Source organism: Punica granatum, chromosome 8 (assembly GCF_007655135.1).
Source record: "Punica granatum isolate Tunisia-2019 chromosome 8, ASM765513v2, whole genome shotgun sequence".
NCBI lineage: Eukaryota > Viridiplantae > Streptophyta > Magnoliopsida > Myrtales > Lythraceae > Punica > Punica granatum.
In genome coordinates, this window is record NC_045134.1 from 18737067 (window position 1) to 18755812 (window position 18746).

The 18746-nt window shown below is 37.4% G+C and overlaps 3 protein-coding genes across 6 annotated transcripts; 1 reads left to right on the top strand and 2 right to left on the bottom strand.

Annotated features, from left to right (window-relative positions):
- The first annotated feature begins 862 nt into the window (after positions 1-862).
- LOC116189542 (NADH dehydrogenase [ubiquinone] flavoprotein 2, mitochondrial) lies at positions 863-5074 on the top strand. Of its 2 annotated transcripts, none has more exons than XM_031519256.1 (10): positions 863-1041; positions 1145-1177; positions 1278-1343; positions 1863-1979; positions 3776-3853; positions 3933-4038; positions 4152-4198; positions 4389-4466; positions 4558-4623; positions 4713-5074. In XM_031519256.1, the coding sequence occupies exons 1-10, from the start codon at positions 973-975 to the stop codon at positions 4818-4820; spliced, it is 768 nt and encodes a 255-aa protein (XP_031375116.1). In that variant the 5' UTR covers positions 863-972; the 3' UTR covers positions 4821-5074. The 2 variants fall into 2 exon arrangements, with proteins under 2 accessions (XP_031375116.1, XP_031375115.1); XM_031519255.1 differs by having other exon boundaries at positions 865-1041; positions 1142-1177.
- A 314-nt stretch (positions 5075-5388) lies between these two features.
- LOC116189559 (serine--tRNA ligase, chloroplastic/mitochondrial) lies at positions 5389-9254 on the bottom strand. Of its 2 annotated transcripts, none has more exons than XM_031519270.1 (10): positions 8943-9254; positions 8667-8815; positions 8218-8311; positions 7982-8130; positions 7340-7432; positions 7025-7204; positions 6535-6701; positions 6283-6417; positions 6104-6197; positions 5389-5830 (listed from the first exon to the last, which is right to left on the bottom strand). In XM_031519270.1, the coding sequence occupies exons 1-10, from the start codon at positions 9178-9180 to the stop codon at positions 5546-5548; spliced, it is 1584 nt and encodes a 527-aa protein (XP_031375130.1). In that variant the 5' UTR covers positions 9181-9254; the 3' UTR covers positions 5389-5545. The 2 variants fall into 2 exon arrangements, with proteins under 2 accessions (XP_031375130.1, XP_031375131.1); XM_031519271.1 differs by having other exon boundaries at positions 8218-8318; positions 8943-9239.
- A 4950-nt stretch (positions 9255-14204) lies between these two features.
- LOC116187407 (uncharacterized protein At2g29880-like) lies at positions 14205-18746 on the bottom strand. 2 transcript variants are annotated; one of them, XM_031516075.1, is made up of 5 exons: positions 18578-18746; positions 18432-18473; positions 17523-17645; positions 15200-15559; positions 14205-15112 (listed from the first exon to the last, which is right to left on the bottom strand). In XM_031516075.1, exons 4-5 carry the CDS (start codon positions 15554-15556, stop codon positions 14627-14629), a joined length of 843 nt encoding a protein of 280 aa, XP_031371935.1. In that variant the 5' UTR covers positions 15557-15559; positions 17523-17645; positions 18432-18473; positions 18578-18746; the 3' UTR covers positions 14205-14626. The 2 variants fall into 2 exon arrangements, with proteins under 2 accessions (XP_031371935.1, XP_031371936.1); XM_031516076.1 differs by having other exon boundaries at positions 14207-15112; positions 15200-15523; positions 18578-18745.

Genomic DNA, 18746 nt, shown 5'->3' on the forward strand with positions numbered 1-18746 from the left:
GCGATATATAGCATCAGATCATTGATACGCTTCATCATATTAACACCAGCATCAATCTTGATAAGCTTTTCTTAGCAGATAAGACCATGTAAATATGATGTGATTTTTTCGGTCTAAACTCTATTATCCGGAAGCTTAATTGAGCCTGACTAATCCAGTTGAGTCGAGTCGGCCCACTAAGGGGTAAAGCTCACCCAGCTTGAATTTTCTGCATTCACAAGGATTTGACTCTGAAACATTGCTTAAGCTGAATAAGTGCCGAATCGCTTGAACCAACTCACGTTGGTAATATGATGTGATTTATTTACTTGAAACCATAACTGATGCCTGATTTAGAGTAACCTGACCGATAATATCGGGTTTTCTATAAAAAGAAAAGGAAATAATGCCTTTTTTTTCTTTTAAATATTGAATCTTTATTTGCTTCATCTTTCTATAAAAAGAGTATTGACTAATCTCTATTTTCTAAAACAAATCTTCACAGGTGAATATTTACTTTTTCAATCTGTTCCTGCCGTTTGCCAAAAAAAAAAATCTGTTCCCAAAAGAGTTTCTCTAATTTCAACAAAATTTTCCTTTTTCTTTTTTTGATTTCAAACTTGTTCGAATTGGATCCTTTCGATTTCTACTAGATCGAATATATTAACAACTTAGGCTTTGGATTCAATATATTATAAACAAGTTCTGCAAACGTGATCACTCCCGGCACGTAGAATCCACTCTACCCGGGCACCGTAGGTATATGGATGGCCTCATAACTCAACAAAACCAACTGGGCTCATATTGTTAAGTGGGCCTGATGGGTGTCCGTTAAGGCCCAATAAGAATCTGTCGGGACACACTCTCTCTCCTCCCTTCCCCCACTCTCTCTCTCTCTCTCTCTCTCTCTGCGGCCATTGTTGTGACCTTCAGCTCATCGATCGAAGTCTCACGACCTCTTCTTCCTCGTCCGTACAATCTCAGCTTCCCACAATGCTCGGCCGTCTCGCTGCGAAGCGGCTTCAGGAGATCCGCCATGTCTTTCGCCAGTCTCCTCCTCAGGTTCGCGGCTCTCCTCTCATTTCCACTCCACCCCAATCGGAGTCTCACCAGATTTCCTCGCCTGAAGCATTTGTTTGGTTCTTTCTCTGTCTGATTTCAGCAGGCGGCGCGGTCCTTCTCCACTGCTCTGAACTACGTGAGTGAGCATAGCTCCATTAGTCTGACTGACTGCCGATTTAGCAAAGAGCTTATTTTTGTCTTCGTTGAGAAATCAATTGGTTAATGCGATTGTGCAGCACTTGGATACGCCGGATAACAATCCCGACCGTCCGTGGGAGTTCTCTGATAAGAACAGAGAGAAGGTCAGTGAAAGCCCGACAAATTGCATTCATTTGAGTTGACAGATTGATTGGTATAATTGAACTGTTTATATCTTTTAGTTCATTTGGGAATGTTAGCTTCAAAAGCCGTCTATCGTTTTGTGACATTGAATATGTGGTTCTGTTTAGACTTGTAATTTCTCTCCCAATCGTGATATTTTGCTCCTACAACTAAATGTAGCTCTCGCTAGCTCAACCCATTTGGCGGGTGTTCTTGCAAAGGGGCATTTGGCTGCCTTTTTTCAGCTTTTCCGTGCGCATTGGTTCAAAATTGAACCTTACTCGAATTGTGTGGAATATTGTGCAGTAGAAGTGCAGTCATATTACATTGGATGGACATCCTGTTTGCAGTCTACATTTATATAATGTCTTAAGCTGATAAAAATTTCATATCTTGGTTCTAATAGAAGTGAGAGTTGCAATTTTTCATTTTTAAAAGTTGTGGCATTTTCTATGGGATCAATTTGCAGCTAACAGAAGCTTCAATTTGTGCTCCTGTAGGTCAAGGAAATTTTGTCTCACTATCCATCCAATTACAAGCAATCTGCTGTAATCCCGCTTCTTGATCTTGCGCAGCAGCAGCATGGAGGTTGGCTCCCAGTTTCTGCGATGAATGCGGTAGGTTTTGTCATGTGTAGCTAAATGTTTCTCATTTATCGCACTACTGTCAGTTCATGCATGTAAAAGTGCATCTCATTGAGAGTAATAAGTTTCCTTTCTACCATTAAAGATATGTATTAATACTACTAGAAATTGGTTATAACTTATTTTATAGGTTTACTTTTCCAAGATTACCGTTGCCCATAATACTAAATTGCTATAAGTGTAATTCCATAGGATTGGAGAACAGTTGGGGGTAAATTAGTCAGTTCATTTCTTCTTTAGCCATCCATTTCACCATTACATTCAACGTTTTCCTTTAAAAGCACACGTTTCCCTCTTCTCTCTCACATTTTGGTGACTTCTCTCTCACTCACTACACAATAATCTTCAATTTGGCAGCAATTTTTTCTACATGTTATCCCATTTTCGTTTATATAATTTAATAAATCCAGAACATAGTCGACAGAACTTAGTGGCATTTTTAAATTTGGTGAATTCTGTAATTAAACTATATCGTGTGAATCGAAGTGAGTAAATGATTGGAGGATTAAATGTCTGTGCAGCATTGTGCATGGTATGGGAAAGTCTAATCATATAATTTTCTGTCATACTTTGAAAGATGTGGCTGGCTTTTTGATCCACGAGAAAAAGGAGGAGCTAGCTAGTAACTTTAAGAACTGAGTCCTCTTTCCTGAGTATGGTCTCAAAAATTTTCTTTTCTAGCTCAATATATATATATATATATATAATGCTTTGATCTAATGATTAATTGATTTATGGCAATTATAGAACAAACACAACCTTACTTATCTTTAAAAAAAAAAATTATAACCTTACCCTTCTTGCATGTGTTTTCTGTTTTTGCTAACTTAAATTTGTCAGTCGAGTTGATTCATTATGCAGCTGCATAATGAATGTGTAGGACATGATGATTAAATATGAACTATTATTTTTTAGTCGATTTGATTCAGTATGCAGCTGCATAATGAATGTGAATAAGATAATGATTAAGTATAAACTGTTAAGTTAGATGAGATGTATTATGGCTTTGAATATATGGTAGTAATCAAATTCATTTGTGCTATCTGGTTGTGCACGGCCAATCAAACAAAATATCTTTATGAATAACTTTTTGAAAGATGGATCAACTTATAGACAACCTTAATGGGATGTGATGCAAAGGCGCCTTCCCATTGTGAAAGGAAAGGGAGTTCATAGAATGCTGTACCCTGCAACTTCCTTATGTTTTTTTGGAGTTGTTTATATTTCATGGATTTCTAATTTGATAGAAATGTTAACCTGTGTACTTTACCCAGTTACGTTCATGATTAATTTGGTTCTCTCCTACCCTTAAAGAGAAACTTTCCTGAACATTATTAAATTGCATGTTAGAAATTCATAAGATAATAACACATCGATACGAAATACTGATATTTTATTGTATGGAAGTGTGGGGGGGCCCTAAATATCCTTGAATCCCGGTGTCAATGAAATGGTTCAAAAAAGTGTAGCCGCTTTTTCTCTTAAGATACCTGTTTACTGTTGTGAACTGATGTCTAGATATGTGTTCGTTACTTTATTACATCTTGAGCTTGAAAGAGTGAAGGTCATTTTTTGTTTTTTGTTTTTTCTTTTCAATATATATGAGAAGCCGTGATGTTATCTCATCTTTTAAGATGTTACAATTACTATCAAAGTGTATGATGTAATCCTGTAATGCAGCATTGCAAATGACAGCACATGATTTGTTGCATTCATCAGTTTTGTATATATTCCTCAAATTATATGCCTTGAAAATCTTGGTTAAACAGGTCGCTAAGATTGTAGAAGTTGCTCCGATCCGTGTCTATGAGGTTGCAACTTTCTATTCGATGTTCAACCGAACAAAGGTGAGGAGTTAAACTTCAATTGTTATTATATCCATTCTGTCGTGCTTAGATTAATGTGACCCTCTTTTACTTGTTTTAGGTGGGCAAGTACCACCTGCTGGTTTGTGGAACAACCCCTTGTATGATACGTGGTTCTCGAGACATTGAAGCAGCTTTGCTGATACACTTGGGAGTTAAACGCAATGGTAAGTTTTACATTAGAAATATCAGTCAATTGTTTTAATTTGATATTACAATTTTACGTTACTTATATAGTGATCGAGACTTCACCTTATTGTTTTTTGCTTTCCATATGCAGAAGTGACAAAGGATGGTTTATTCTCTGTTGGGGAAATGGAATGCATGGTCAGTACTTACCTGTTGTGCATCTTTGACCACTAAGTAAACTACAGTGATGTCGAGAACATGTTCTTTTCGAGAATTTTGACATGATAATTTCAAGTTGTTTGGGATAAGTTTTTGAGAACATGTTCTTGGGTTGTATGTCCTGACGGAAGATTTTTTTGCTCTGTTCGTGACAAATGGATTGTTGCAGGGATGCTGTGTAAATGCTCCCATGATCACTGTGGCTGATTACTCTAATGGCTCTGAAGGATACACCTACAATTATTATGTGCGCCTACAAAAACTTTGTTTTTGTTGCACTCTGCTGATATCTGCCCCCGATTTTCTGAATGTTGCTGTCTTGTAATTCCTGATTACAGGAAGATGTTACTCCACAGAAGGTTGTCGAGATTGTTGAAGCACTTAGAAGAGGGGAAAAGCCTCCGGTAAGGCAACCAGGCCGCTGATCTTAATTCTTGTATTTTCTTTCCAATTCTTCGTAAGCAGCTACAAATCCTTGTCCTTTCTATTTCAGCATGGGACTCAAAACCCGAAACGCATTATGAGCGGACCAGAAGGAGGGAACACGACACTGCTAACGGACCCGAAGCCGCCGCCATGCCGGGATCTTGATGCCTGCTAAAACAAAATCCAAACACTCGAGGTGATTTGTTTCGAATAATGCAAGGCATAGATGTCAGCTTGTTCTTGATTCAAATTTCAGTGATATCTTCTTGTATTGCCCACCAGTGGTTTCGGTGGATAACTTTTGTTTCATACATAATCTCAAGTTACGTATTGTTTCCCGCACTGGTACCTTGTAATCGAATCAGATCGTTTCCTCCTTTGCTGTGAACTTCTCAATTAAATTAATGGGTGGCCATCCATTAACATCCAGTGCTTGTCCCGTAAATAGACCACATCTGCTTGAACTGCTGATGAAAATGCTCTGCCATACTGCGTTTGCGTTTCCACCATTGCAGATGTCAATCACGACAAAGGCTCATCTAAAGAAAGTTATCATCTGCGGTTCTGCAAATGTTTCGTAATGAACATAGATGATCTGGACATTCGACCTCGGCTCGTTAGTTTTTGTCCCTCTATTCACCGTGCAACTAGGAAAATTATATCCTGAAGGGATTTGATTTTCATGTCTCTATATTTTTGTTTTCCCTATCAATTGACTGGGCTCTCTTCCGTAAGAGGGAAAAAAAATATTAAACCACCAATTTATTTCTTCATAATTCCAAAGATACAAAATAATAATAATTTTTCAAACTGTCACAGTCACAGGTAGACCTAAAATTGTAAAATGATTTGTAAAAAGAAAACCTCGATTCTAAGGTACAATCTCATGTTTATATTGTATTATCTGGGTCTGGGAGCTATGACCTCAAGCCCACCCATGAAGGGCCTCAACGGGGCTGGGATGGCAACCGAGCCATCTTCCTGCTGATAGTTCTCGAGTATGCACACAATCATCCGAGGAATCGCACAAGCTGTGGCATTTAATGTGTGCACAAACTGTGTCGGACCAGCATTGCTTTTCCCCTTCTTAGGGCTATTATTATTCAATGAAGCAGGGTCCACTGGCCGGTACCGAATACCCAGTCTCCGGCTCTGATAGTCCGTACAATTCGAGGCACTCGATATCTGAAACAGAAATTCAAGAGAAGAACCCAAAAGATTAATATAGCTTAATATTACGAACAAGGGGGCACCAGAACGATTAAAACCGTTCGGTTAGTGATTTTCAGTTGAGATTTCAAATGCTTTGGTTTTAAAGATATCTGAGACATCAAGCTTTAGGAGGTTCAATTTCAAAGCAGGAACATGCACATGCAGGGCAAAAACTGGGATTAGACACAAAACTTCAGGGTGCAAACAATGATTTGTGCGAAAGAGTAGTAAAACTTGTTATGGTACCTCTCCATAGCGTCCTAAGCCGGGCATCCATGCCTCCACATCGAACTTTCGGTACGCCGGTGCCCCCAAATCACCAGAAGCCATATCGAGAGTTCTACCAAGAAATGCAAGAACTTGTCATTTTGAAGGAAGAATGCACTGTAGTGTATGAGTTTGAAAATTAATCGAATGGTTCATACTTGAAATGCAGTCCCAGTGAAGAGAAGAGGTCTTCTTCAATCGTTATGAGCTCTTCGTGGTAAGCATTGCTCTCCTCTGGCCGGCATAAAACGAACAGCTCCACCTTGCTAAACTGGTGCACTCGATAAAGACCTCTGCAAAAATTTCTCACTCAGAACTATCAAAAAAATGCATTAAATAGCTACAAATTAACAAATATTGCATTGGCATGATTTGTAGAATATGAAAATTTAGTACATGACCTGATTTACCTAGTTGCAGCTCCTGCAGCACCCGCCTCAGTTCGGAAGCAATGAGAGAAGGCTGCATATTTATGTGGAAGCGATGAGTTGGGAAGAATAGAGTCCATGTGGATTCCTCCAACAGGTATCTCTGCGGTACCAATTAGGCATTGGTCACTATCTTTGATGGAATAAACCTGGGAAGATGTTTCAAGACTGTGTCATTGACCTGCACAATCAACTGTCTACTTTCTAAGCTTTAAAGAATTAACTCAATAAAAATTCAAAGACAGCCAACGAGATCTTGCACTGTCTGTTTGGTCCAGAGAATATGCAAATATATTCCGTAGTTTCATTTGCTTTTGTAGTAAAATAATAGAATTTGGGAGCATGAGAATCATTTTGCAAAGGGTTTATAGGAATTTGCACTGATTTTCTATGTTTTCCAATACTACAGCCTTGCAGGGGCAGCAATGGTTTAGCAACAGGTCTGCATTAAAGATCGAAAATATTGAACAACCTGGGTATTTGTTCCACGAGGTTGGAACCCACACTTTTCAACTACAGAAGACCTGACAATCTCAGGGGTTGTAAGAAGTGTGAAGCCCCTTTTGACAACTTCAGAAAGTGTCCAATTGATGAGAGCCATCTCTAGCAGAACAGCTTCGTTCTTCAGGTAATAGAACTTCGATCCACTGACCTGAAATAGCAAGGGTCAGATCGTATACAGAAATACAGATTTTAACTTATTTAGACTTAATCTACATGACGAGTAGCATCTCATGATTCAAAAAAAATGAATGCCTTAATACCTTAAAGCATATAGAAGGTGTACCTCAGCAGCAGCATCAAAATCAAAAAGATCAAGTTCTTTTCCAAGCTGTACATGATCCTTAACTGGAAAGCTAAACTCGCGAGGGCTTCCAACCTGCCAATCAGAAGCACCAGGAATGAAACATAATGCTACTAATATACTTTCAACAGTCTCCAGAACCAGACCAAACCAACTAGTCTGATAGGTCCTACCATGAATTGCAATGAGGCAGGAAAACAATTATTTTGCGTGATTTTCTACTTCAAAATTTTAATCAGAACAAAGGGCCGGGAACTACCTGTATTGTGAACTAGACAGTTCAAATGGCAATTGTGTTTTATTACCCTGCTGCTCTCAATTTATTCAAATTTTATTCCTTCCATATGAAACCATTCCATCAACCTAGTAATCTACATTTCTTTCGCACATACGAAAACAAGAACGAGGATACAGAACGATATGTACCATCTTTCTTATTACAGAAGAATTCTCATCGCCGTATTGTGAACTAGACTGTTTGAATGGCAATTGTGTTTTACTGCCCTGTTGCTCTCAACTTATTCGAATTTTATTCCTTCCATACGAAAGCATTCCATCAACCTAGTAATCTACCTTTCTTTAGCACATAGGAAAATAAGAATGAGGATATAGAACAATATGTACCATCTTTCTTATTACAGAAGAATCCTCATCGCCGATAGGGACATCGGGATGGGTCATATTGGGGATAAACTGTGCTTCTTGTTGGAGCTCATCGGTCAGCTTAACCAAGTCTTCTTCCAAAGTCATCAAACCTTCTTTTAAGTTCTTACCTGAAATGCAAATATCAAATGAACATAAACACAACTGGGAGACTGGAAGGAGAATAAAAGTCACATCTTAGGAGCTGGAGTGAGCACCTTCCTCGACAAGTTTTTGGCGCTCCGAAGGTTCTAACTTCCCTTTCATCTTGTTCGCAACTGCATTCCTCTCTCCACGAAGCTGCTCCACTTCCTGCTATCTGAGTGACAATTAGCTAATGTTTGAGACAAACCCAATTTCCCACTCAGCTAACTTAACTAAGAAAATAAGTCAGATCAACAAAATTCCTCATCAAATACACAACTCAATCAACTACGTGATAGAGTCAACAAGAATTTTGCATTTTGAGGCCGATATGACATGTAGAAGCCCAACTGGAGCCTGATGTATACCCTTAGGAAGTATTGTCTTTCTAAAGTAACTCACAACCTACTACTCATAAGCAATAGTTTCCAGAGATGTCCTTGTAGCCCGTCAAGTATTTAAGAATATGGATAGTTATGAACGCATCATCGATGAATGACCGAGAAATGTATGGAACACTGACCTTTTGGGTATCCAACATTTTGGCATAAAGCTCGAGAACAAGGTCCAAGTTGGCACTGGAGTTTCTGTTCTTGATGTTTGTGGCAACTGCATCTCTGTGGTCCCTTATCCACTTGAAGTCAATCGCAGCCTTCCACTGAGACTTCGCAGCTGCAAAACAGTCAATCAGACCCACAAAGGAGGCAAGGGAAATGCAAGAACCAAGATTACACTGAAACAATGACAAAAATCAAATTTTCACGCTACAGAGAGATGAACGAGGTCGAATTGAACACACCCTTGTCATCTGAATCCGTTCTGGGGGCAGCTTCTGAAGTAACGGAGGCAGTTGCTGATAGAGAAGAGGCAGAGAGGGCTCTAGCGAGAGGGATGAAATGGCGGACTGGTCTCCGTCGTTGAGGATTTAGCGTTCTGAGCAAGGAGAAGCTCAACGAAGAAGAAGACGAAGGAGGAGGACAAGCACGAAGCATTAGGGTCTGTAAGGTCGTTCCGCCGAAGGAGCACCGCAATCCCATCGGAGCTGCTTCTTCAGGTTTTCCTCTGTGTGGTTGACTGCTCTTCCCTCGGTAAGGAACGCTGCTCAAAGCTTGAAGAAGAAGACGGCGATGACGTCGTAAAATTAGGTGCGGGCCGACCGCAGTCCGACAACCTGATGGCTTGGGACATTAGACTCACAAGGCCCAGCCCAGCCACCCAAACCCGTTCAAACCCACCATCTTTCGGGCTAGAATTAATCCTCGTCGAACCGATCCAAGCAGGTCGTCTACGTAGGGAGAGGCGGTTGGAATCGCATACATCTTTCGACAATGCAAGCAAATTTTATTGCAAATTTTATCAATTTTCAATGAAATGACTTGCTAATTTAGATAATCTATGTTCCTGTTTGCGACCCTAAGGACCCGCCGTCCTCGATCGAATCTCTATCCATCCTTGTGTGGGTGAATGCACCTTGTGTGGGTGAATGGGTGCATTCTCATTGCTTGTAAGTCGATATTACGGTTGAGTTTCTAACTTGAGACCATTGGAAGCTAGTAATATATCACATGCATTGCACATGAATTGTATTATTATAACCCGTATCTATATTACTAGTATATTACTGGTTTCACTTTGGGCGGACCAAAATGGAATGGAATGGCAAGGATTAGTAACCCATCCTTTCACACTCGATTTCATTATTTAGTGTCACTTTACGAAATGAAATGAGAGATTTCTTTCATCCAACTTGATGAGTGAATTTTCCTTGATCATCCCATCATTTCAACTTTTCTATGTGTGTCATATCCTTTTACTTTCATGTATCTTTGAAAAATATCCTTTATTCTACCGAAATTTTTTTCTGACACTCCTTTTATATTTTTCAAGTTCAACAAGAAAATCGCTAATTTACTCTTAAAATATTTACATTTTATTCTATGCAATCCAGACATACATATGAATGCACCGGAACGAATTTCATTTAGTAGAAAATTAGTGATTTTATTATCTTGAGAATACGAAAGAGTGTATTTAAGCAAATGGAATAAAGATATTTTTGTATATATATATCTTTAATTATTAAGATATTAAGAAAATTGATTACATTTTTCTAAAGGAAAGATCATTCCATCGAGCTGAAGAGAAAGAGAGGACGTTCTCTGAATTGGATGTACTTTCCAACTCATAAAAGTAACATGATATACGGATCGGAAGGGAAGATGGGTTATTCATTGTATTCTATTTCCGTGTATTAGATGGGCCTAGACGTATATGACTTTAGAATATACTATTCAATAATCCGTGCATGCACGGAGATTTTTAACGTATTATAAAAGCAAATTGAACAAAAATCATGCAGGCACTCAGGAAAATGACATAGTAAAAAACATTTTTTTTAAAACAACATTGTGGTATTTAATAGAAAAGGGTAGGGCACACTTTGGTACCAAAACTAAAATTGTAACAATTCGCATACATAACTTCTCCATTTAAAAAAATATTAGTTAAATTATTAATTATGAGTTAACACCATCAAATTTTGCTAACATGCCTCATGCAAAACTATTGATATGTCAAATTTTGAGAACGTGACTCCTATGGAGATGGTGGTTTGCAGGGGCGTCCCCACACCTTCTCCGAACACCTTTGTTCTCTCTTTAATTTCATTTTTCATTTTCAAATAATTTTAATTTTTTATATTTTAATTTTAATTTTTTTATTTTAAAATAATATTTTATTTTATTTGTTGTCTTATTTAGGATCTATAAGTAGTACTTCCTATTTAAATATTTTTCTATCGCGATATAAAATTGAATTACATTGAATATAATTTTAACCGCCTCATTAATTCTAGAAGTCAAATTAAACTTTTTTTTTTGTACTTTTTTCTTAGCTAAGCAAAGCTTACTTGTACCTAAGTAAACTTTATTTGATGATTAAGTAATTTGCATTATTATTTTATATGGCAAAATTTTTTTAAAGGAAGAAATCAAATCCATTTGCGAGAATAGGAAAATCAATCGTACTCTCGACCATGTATTTAGAAATCTTTTGTTTTACATGGATATAATAGAAATAGCTAATAGATAACAGATATAATTGATAATAGATGATATAATAGATAGATAACATATAATAGATATGCATATGCATGCATGAATAATAATTAATCAAAGAAAGAAGAGCTTACACAGATCCAGGGATTTTTGTTAATCTATAGGTTTTTTTTTTTAATTATGAGGTACACCTACTCGTGCCCAGAAATGAAAAAAAAAATCTAGGATATTAAGATTGGTAATGTACTAAGATTAAGATATATAGAACCGAATTATGCGTACCAAATTAGACGAAGATTTTATGTACACATGTAATGTGATAACTATTCCGTTAATTATTTTCATAATTGAGCACAGTTGGATATCAAACAATTATTTTCAGTCGCATCTCCATTAATTATTATCGCTTGACCCCAAACTCCAAACAACTTAAAAGAAACTTTATCGAGTCTATTAGAAGTTATCGGAATCTACTAGATGCTTCTACTTCTTTGTACTTTGTCAGAACAATTCTGTTTATGTAAATAATGCATGAGGCTCGTAATGTATAAATGGAGAGACTCCTGTAGCTTGTATCATAAAAAAGTTTGTCCGGAACTCGAAACATTAACTCGTCATCTTCAACTGTGCTTGTCATGGTATTCACATGTGAAGGCCGACTTTAAAAGATGTAGTGGGCAACCCATTTTTCCTAAAGAAAAAATGAACTATTCACCTATACGACCTTCAGTTTCTTGTTTCCAACTTTGTTTCTTAACAACAATAGCCTCTCTTTTTACGGCTCTTGATTTTATTTTATCTTATTTTTCTCATCAGTTTTCTTTCTCAAGGTAAGAAATATATTAATTTTTAAGTTAATTTATGGAGGAGCCAACCAAACCACAGCCATTATCTTATGAGTTACTGGTCTCGTGAGTTTTATGCCATGAAAAGGCTACAAAACGAAAAGGCAAAATTTACCAGTTGGCACACTGTGATAATATTGAGTCCACCTCCTCATATAGCTATAGATGTTTTTTATTTGCATATTGGAATTAAAAAGGGAGATTGATGATTAGCATGGACATTATAATAATATTTTTTAAAAAAATAATAGTCAAAATATATGGAGAAGTTTTTATTGCTACTAAAATAAATAAAAAAATATTTAAAATATAACAAAAGGACGTGCTGTTTTCGGGAACAGAAATCTCTCGACGGCATGATTAGCGGCAAGAGGGTGCAAAAAAAGTCAATAAAAATCCATTAGGGTTTCAGCTATCCAAAAAGATAGATTGTGTTGCCTAAGATCAAGCAGAGAGCGAGCAAGTGAAAGGGAGGCTAAAGGCCTTTGGTCTCAGTGCTCCTCCGATCCTGCTTATTCCATCCGTGGTACTGCTTAATCGTCTACAAGCTTGGCACCCCCTCTCCTTCTCCCTCTACCTTTCCCTCCCCGCACTGCCTCCTCCGCTCGAAGCTCTTGTACAGCCTGTCCGCCCCCAAATCATGCCTTGCCTTCGAGCTTGAAGAGAGAAATAGGACGAATGCCGATGCGTATCCGCTACCGGCCTCTGACTGGCCGCTAAAAGCAATCTTGAATTGGACAAAGGAAGAGAACCGAGAAAGAGATACGCTGCTCCTCTACTTCATTTTTTTTTATTTGTTTTAATTTTTAAAGGGCCGATTTGTTTGTCGGTTCACGTGGGTTCATGGGTGTTTTCTAAAACTAGCCAGTTCGTATGGGTTGAACCCAATCAGCCCTGCAAATGGAATAATTAGTAGAACTAGGCCGGTTGATGCCAGGTTCTCGGTTCGACCGACTGGACTGTCTAGTTTTAAAAATTAAGATGGAGACAACTCTTCAGAAGCCATATTTACTGTCTTGCTGGGCAGCTTACCAAATATCTCATATACAAATTGATCCTCAAAACTTTGGCCCCATATTAATTTCTTTTATGTTTTCTTTAATACTAAACTATAATACGTGTGATGTCATAACCTGTAATTTTTTTTTTGCCAATAATAATATATTCAATTATGCAATTATTTATATAAAATGGAGATAAATACATCATATATCAATATTTATATATTAGTATTATGAATACTCAATTAGTAGTAAACACTTTTTAATTTATAAAAGAGCATATCAATTAATATTAGGCAGAAAAACAAACATATTTACCCAACTACAAAACTTAATTCCCACTATTTCTATTTCGAAAACCATGTCCTCAATAATGTTAGGGTTACTTTTTAAGTTTTATTTGGGTAACTGTCCCAAAAGTCTTAAGATTCATTATAAGCTCAATAAATCTGCGATAAAAGAGCTAAGGGCACATTTGGTTCGCAGGATTATAATAGACAAGGAATAGAATAGACAGGGATTATAATAGACAGGGAATAGAATGAAAATTCTGATGAAATTTTTGTGTTTGGTTGGAGGGAATAGACAGGGAATATAATTATAATTCTGATGTTTGGTTGGATTGAATAATGAATAGAAAGAACAGAAATAGGATAAAAAGACAGAAATGCCCTTCATATAAATATAATGGGTTTTATAAGATAAATAGATAACTTTAATGACAAATTTTATAATTCATAAAAAATAAAAATTTTAAAAAATGTAAAGAAAGGTAAATAATTTCTAAAAATTAAAAAATTAAATTAAATTACTAAAAATTGTGTTTATTAATAAAATTAATTATTTTAATAATGTAATAAGCATAATTATCTATTTTTATAATAAAAAAATATAAATATAGTTTACATATGCTAATATTAGAATGTCGAAAGACCAGTTTACATATCGTCCTCCAACTTGCAGGCCTCACTATATAGACGATTAATTTATTATCCACGTAATACCCGGTTTAAAATGAACTTTTCTGCTGTCTTAACCAAAAGAAATTGCATCGGTCATAGTTAAGTCAAATAGTTTTGATAATTAACAACTTCTCCGGTGCAATTTCGATTTGTATTCGGACGGGTGCGAATTTCAAAATGAGCTAAACATCCATACAAAGCTCCATAATGATGATCAGCTGACGATTACAAAGACACCTTAGCAGACTAATAAATCACAAGTGGACCAACCATAAGCCACAAAATAATTAAACATAATTTAAACAAATAAAAAAAAGGGACCTTAATCCAATCTAAGCAGAATTAGTTGATAATCGTTGATGATGATCATAACCCATCCACGACAGAACTGGTCTTCAACTGATCACCGAGGATCTCCAATTTTTCCAAGGCGTTCTTAGCGGCCCTGTTGATCGCAATCTCCTTCTTGGGTGATACTCGCCACTCTCGACGAGCCCGTCGTCTACATAGACGTAGAAGGCGGTGCTCGATTCGCAAGGAAATCCTGCAACATTTCCAAGCGATATTCTGGCTCGGTACCAAAGAAAAGTAGAATATAATTCGGATGGTTACCGAACTTTTAAATAGCCATGCGAACTTGTGCTGAAGTCAGACCATCAACATTACGAAGAGCTCTCGAAAGTTCAAGGAACTTCTCTTGATAAATGTCCGAGTGAACACTCTTTGAGATCATCATGCAAGCTTCTTTCATTTCGGTTGCCATTGTATTCAAGCTCTGAGAAATTGTGAAGAAGTCAGATTCACCCTTTTTCCTTTTCTTTCCCGAAGAAGCACTTGCCATTGCATCTGTAGGTGGTTGATGAGCACGCGAAACATCTCCCGATGTAGGGGTATTGGCATTGCCATTGGCAGATTCATTTGGGTTTGAATGATTCACATCCGCTTCTTCGGTTACTCCAGTTAAATCTTCAATCTCGAGCTCTTGTAGAATATCTTCAACAGCTTGAGCATCTTTTCCAATAGCTCGATCCTTCACATATATCATAGATAATTCTTCGAAATGGGGAAAACTTCTCATTCTAAATGGAGCAGCTTCTTTGTGAGTCTAAAAACAGAAAGAATAAAGTGTTAGTGATATTATATATAAACATAACGATAGAGTATCGAAATAAATAGATGATGTCTTTATTACCGCTACATAAGTCTCCCAGACATCGTCTTCCGCCGTGACCATCTTCCGTGTTGAGTCCCATCCAAAGCCACTTGTATTAAGCATAATATCATGCACGATAGCCCATTCCCTCTTCAGTGTCTTCAATCGAGATTCAATGTGAGGTCTCGCCTTGATACCACAATTCGGGAGCTTTTCCAATAGCATTTTCTCAAGTTCTGGCAAGTAGCCAGACTTAAACCCTGTGTCAGCATTGTGGGTGCCCATATTTCGTAGGTTAATCATGCAAGAGACGAGGACTGCATCCTTAGCTAATGTCCATTTCCTTTTGCCACTCTTGCTCACCTGGGAAGTAACAGAAGCAGAACTACCTTCCATTTTCTATACCAATAACACAAACATGAAATGACAGTAAGAACCTATATTTAACTGAATATATGCAAAAAGGATACATATGTACATATAATATGGCACATAAGACTTTCAGAAAATCAAACCCAAAGTGCATTGAAATAGATTCATAACATTGTCTTCAGAAAGCAATGACAATACAACTTACAATACCAAGCAAATCTATCTAAGTAGTGGATGAAAAAACAACTCAAAGTTTACATTACAATTCCCAATCACAACATCTATCTAAGTAGTGGATGAGTTCCACTCATTAAACATCTCAGTTGCCAACTCTTTCCTCCAATTACTCCAAACATTTGATGTTTGAATATCAAAAATATGATCACCATCCTCATTAGGGTTGTCAACATCCGTTTCATTCAGTTGGTCTTCCATAGGATCAAAAGCCATCTCTCTCCTAATGAAATTATGCAATAGGCAACAAGCAATTATAATTCTATTGTGAACCCTAACAGGATAAAATGACGGACTTCTAAGAATCGCCCATCGAATCTTAAGCAAGCCGAAACACCTTTCAATAACATTATGAGCATAGGCATGTCTCAAATTGAAAAGCTCCTCATCATTTCTCGGTCGATGTCTTTGAGGCCACTCATTGAGGTGATACCCTTGCCCTCTAAAGGGTGCCAAAAAGCCCTCACAGTTTGTATAACCAGCATCAACGAGATAATAACAACCTATATTCAAAAAGAGGGCAAAAAAAACCTAGATTACTTTGTATGTTATTAAGCTTTTCATTTTTAATATTACGAATGTCAAAAAATTATTATACTCACCAGTTGGCACCCTAAGTCCATGTTCCCTAGAAATAGCATCCCGTAATACCCTCCCATCAGCTGCAGAACCCTCCCATCCATAAAGGACATATGCGAATTGTATATCTGGAGTACAAACTCCTAACACATTGGTTGCTATGTCACCTTTACGAGTTCTGTATCTAGGCTTATCAACCTCGGACACTCTGATTTTGATATACGTCCCGTCTAGAGCACCTAGACAATTCTACATTGAACCAAAATGCAATGTTAGCACCATATTAGCTCCCTAAATTTACAAAAATTGACTTTTGTTTAGGTACCTTAAACCACTTCCATCGTTGGTCCTCTGAATTACCAACTATTGGTTGGGGCTTCTTATACAAATGAGCTTGTAGACGTAAAGTGGCTTTGAGAACATTGTGGAAATATCGGCTTACAGTTTCACCTGATCTACTAAATTGGTATTTAATGACTCGATTCTTAAAATGATGAGCCAATACATATAAAAACATTACCACTTGTTTATCAACATGCATATTTCTTGTATTTTTCAGACCCCCAATTTCTTGAAGCATATGACACAATTTGAAAAATGCATTCCTATCCATTCTTAGTTGTTCAGTACAAATAACGTCATCCGCATGCACAAGCCTCCTAATATGATCCCTCTTCCTATAATATTTTAACTCATACGACCTACTGCTTGGTTTAGGACCATATAGAGCAGCTAATTCTAACATTATTCCCATCAAACCCCTTACTATAGTACACATTTGAATACAGAAAGTTATAGCAACGACTTTCCTCTTCTTTCTCTTACTATGCAAACTCAACTGATCCATAACTGCAAAGTGTAGTCGTGCAAGAAGAGCCTCAGTCAAAACCCATGTATTTTCAAATCAACTATGTAAGATAACACTACAGCATAACCAGCAAACAACTCACATATCCATTATTGAATCAGCAAAGTCATATCACAACTTCTATCAGCAAGCTCAATCAGTAACACAGTACGAGTTGAATCAACAAATACATATCCTAGTTCAATCAGCAAACAAATATAAACTGAATCAACAAATACATATCCTTGGCAAAATTTGATAATTCTAAAAATGTGCAAAAAGAACATAAATCAAAATGGAAGGAACTGGCTGACATTGTCGACAAAATACCTAGGATAAAGCTGAGGATGAAGCTGTCGACTTGGAGAGGGATCGATTGGAGGTCCTCTCTGTAGAAAAAGGAGTCAGGAACCGGGACAGGGAGGGAAATGGCTTGGCTAGCAGAGGCTTCTCCTGCAAAAATGAACATCGAAAATCACAGGGGAACTGCAAGGTACAGGGGAGCTGTTCGCTATGAAGGCAATGGAGAAGTCCATGATGTTGAATCGAAACAAGGTATGGACAATTTAGATTCAAACTAGACAGTGTTCTTGCATCTCTTGATATGTTTTGCTTCCTGAGCAACAGACTTCGTTTTCTACCAAATTAGAGGAAGGAGCACTACCGGTTCGGTTTATGCATGCATTGCATCATGAATACGAGCAGGCAGATCCACTCTTTTAATTTCCGATGAAGTGATTCTGTCAAAATTCGTCAAGCTGTATAGAGAGTTCTACTTCTCTGTGAACTTTGAGACTCAGATCAATTTCTATGTGGATTTTCCATTAGTTTTTCAGCAATCAATTATTAGCCACAGTTCAAGAAAATTGAGCTTGGACATGTTACGGACTTGAAAAGTGAAGCAAGTGAAGGAATTCTTCCAAGAAAATACAATCCCAAAATAGAAAAGTTCCAACATTCATTAACAGAGCAAACTTCGAAATAAAAGTTCGACAAATCCGAACTAGTTTCAAAAAAAAAATTCCATATTTCAGTTTCTTTAGATAATTGTCTTTGAGGAGCTCATGCTTCCATTAACAAGTAAATTCAGAAAATCGATATATTGTTGTTAAATTAATCTAGTTCACATTTTTTACTTTTGGATCTCATCTAGTGCACGTTCATCAAGTCGAACTCTGTACCAGAAAACCAAAAGCACGTAACCAAGGAATCTCGATAGCAAAAGGAAGAGTAATCTACCTGAGCATAGATTGAATCAATGGTTCGCCGTAGCTGCAAGACCTGAATTTCGATAGAGATCAACAACTATCAACCCTAGAGCTCGTCTCAAAGATCGAAATTTCGACTGAGGTAAACATCAAAATTAGCCGAGATTTGAACTCTACCTTCTTCGGATCAAGGGACGTCCGCCAGCAAGCTTCTCTCCTTCGACTTTCCGATCGGCAATGGAGTGGCGGAGATCAACACCGCAACTCTTTTCCTCTACGAGACGACCAAATCGACTGCCAAAACGCGTTTCCTGGATGAGAAATTGACGGCTTCTGCTCTGCTAGG

What these genes read in the sequence shown, in the direction of transcription:
- LOC116189542 (XM_031519255.1), top strand. Translation starts at nt 973, where the DNA reads ATGCTCGGCCGTCTCGCTGCGAAGCGGCTTCAGGAGATCCGCCATGTC. An exon ending in TTCGCCAGTCTCCTCCTCAG is followed by an intron (nt 1,042 to 1,141) that starts GTTCGCGGCTCT and finishes GTCTGATTTCAG; the next exon opens with CAGGCGGCGCGGTCCTTCTC. An exon ending in CTGATAAGAACAGAGAGAAG is followed by an intron (nt 1,344 to 1,862) that starts GTCAGTGAAAGC and finishes GTGCTCCTGTAG; the next exon opens with GTCAAGGAAATTTTGTCTCA.
- LOC116189559 (XM_031519270.1), bottom strand. Translation starts at nt 9,180, where the DNA reads ATGGGATTGCGGTGCTCCTTCGGCGGAACGACCTTACAGACCCTAATG. An exon ending in AACGGATTCAGATGACAAGG is followed by an intron (nt 8,816 to 8,942) that starts GTGTGTTCAATT and finishes ACTGTTTTGCAG; the next exon opens with CTGCGAAGTCTCAGTGGAAG. An exon ending in CTCGTGGAACAAATACCCAG is followed by an intron (nt 6,702 to 7,024) that starts GTTGTTCAATAT and finishes ACATCTTCCCAG; the next exon opens with GTTTATTCCATCAAAGATAG.
- LOC116187407 (XM_031516075.1), bottom strand. Translation starts at nt 15,556, where the DNA reads ATGGAAGGTAGTTCTGCTTCTGTTACTTCCCAGGTGAGCAAGAGTGGC. An exon ending in TCTGGGAGACTTATGTAGCG is followed by an intron (nt 15,113 to 15,199) that starts GTAATAAAGACA and finishes TTCTGTTTTTAG; the next exon opens with ACTCACAAAGAAGCTGCTCC.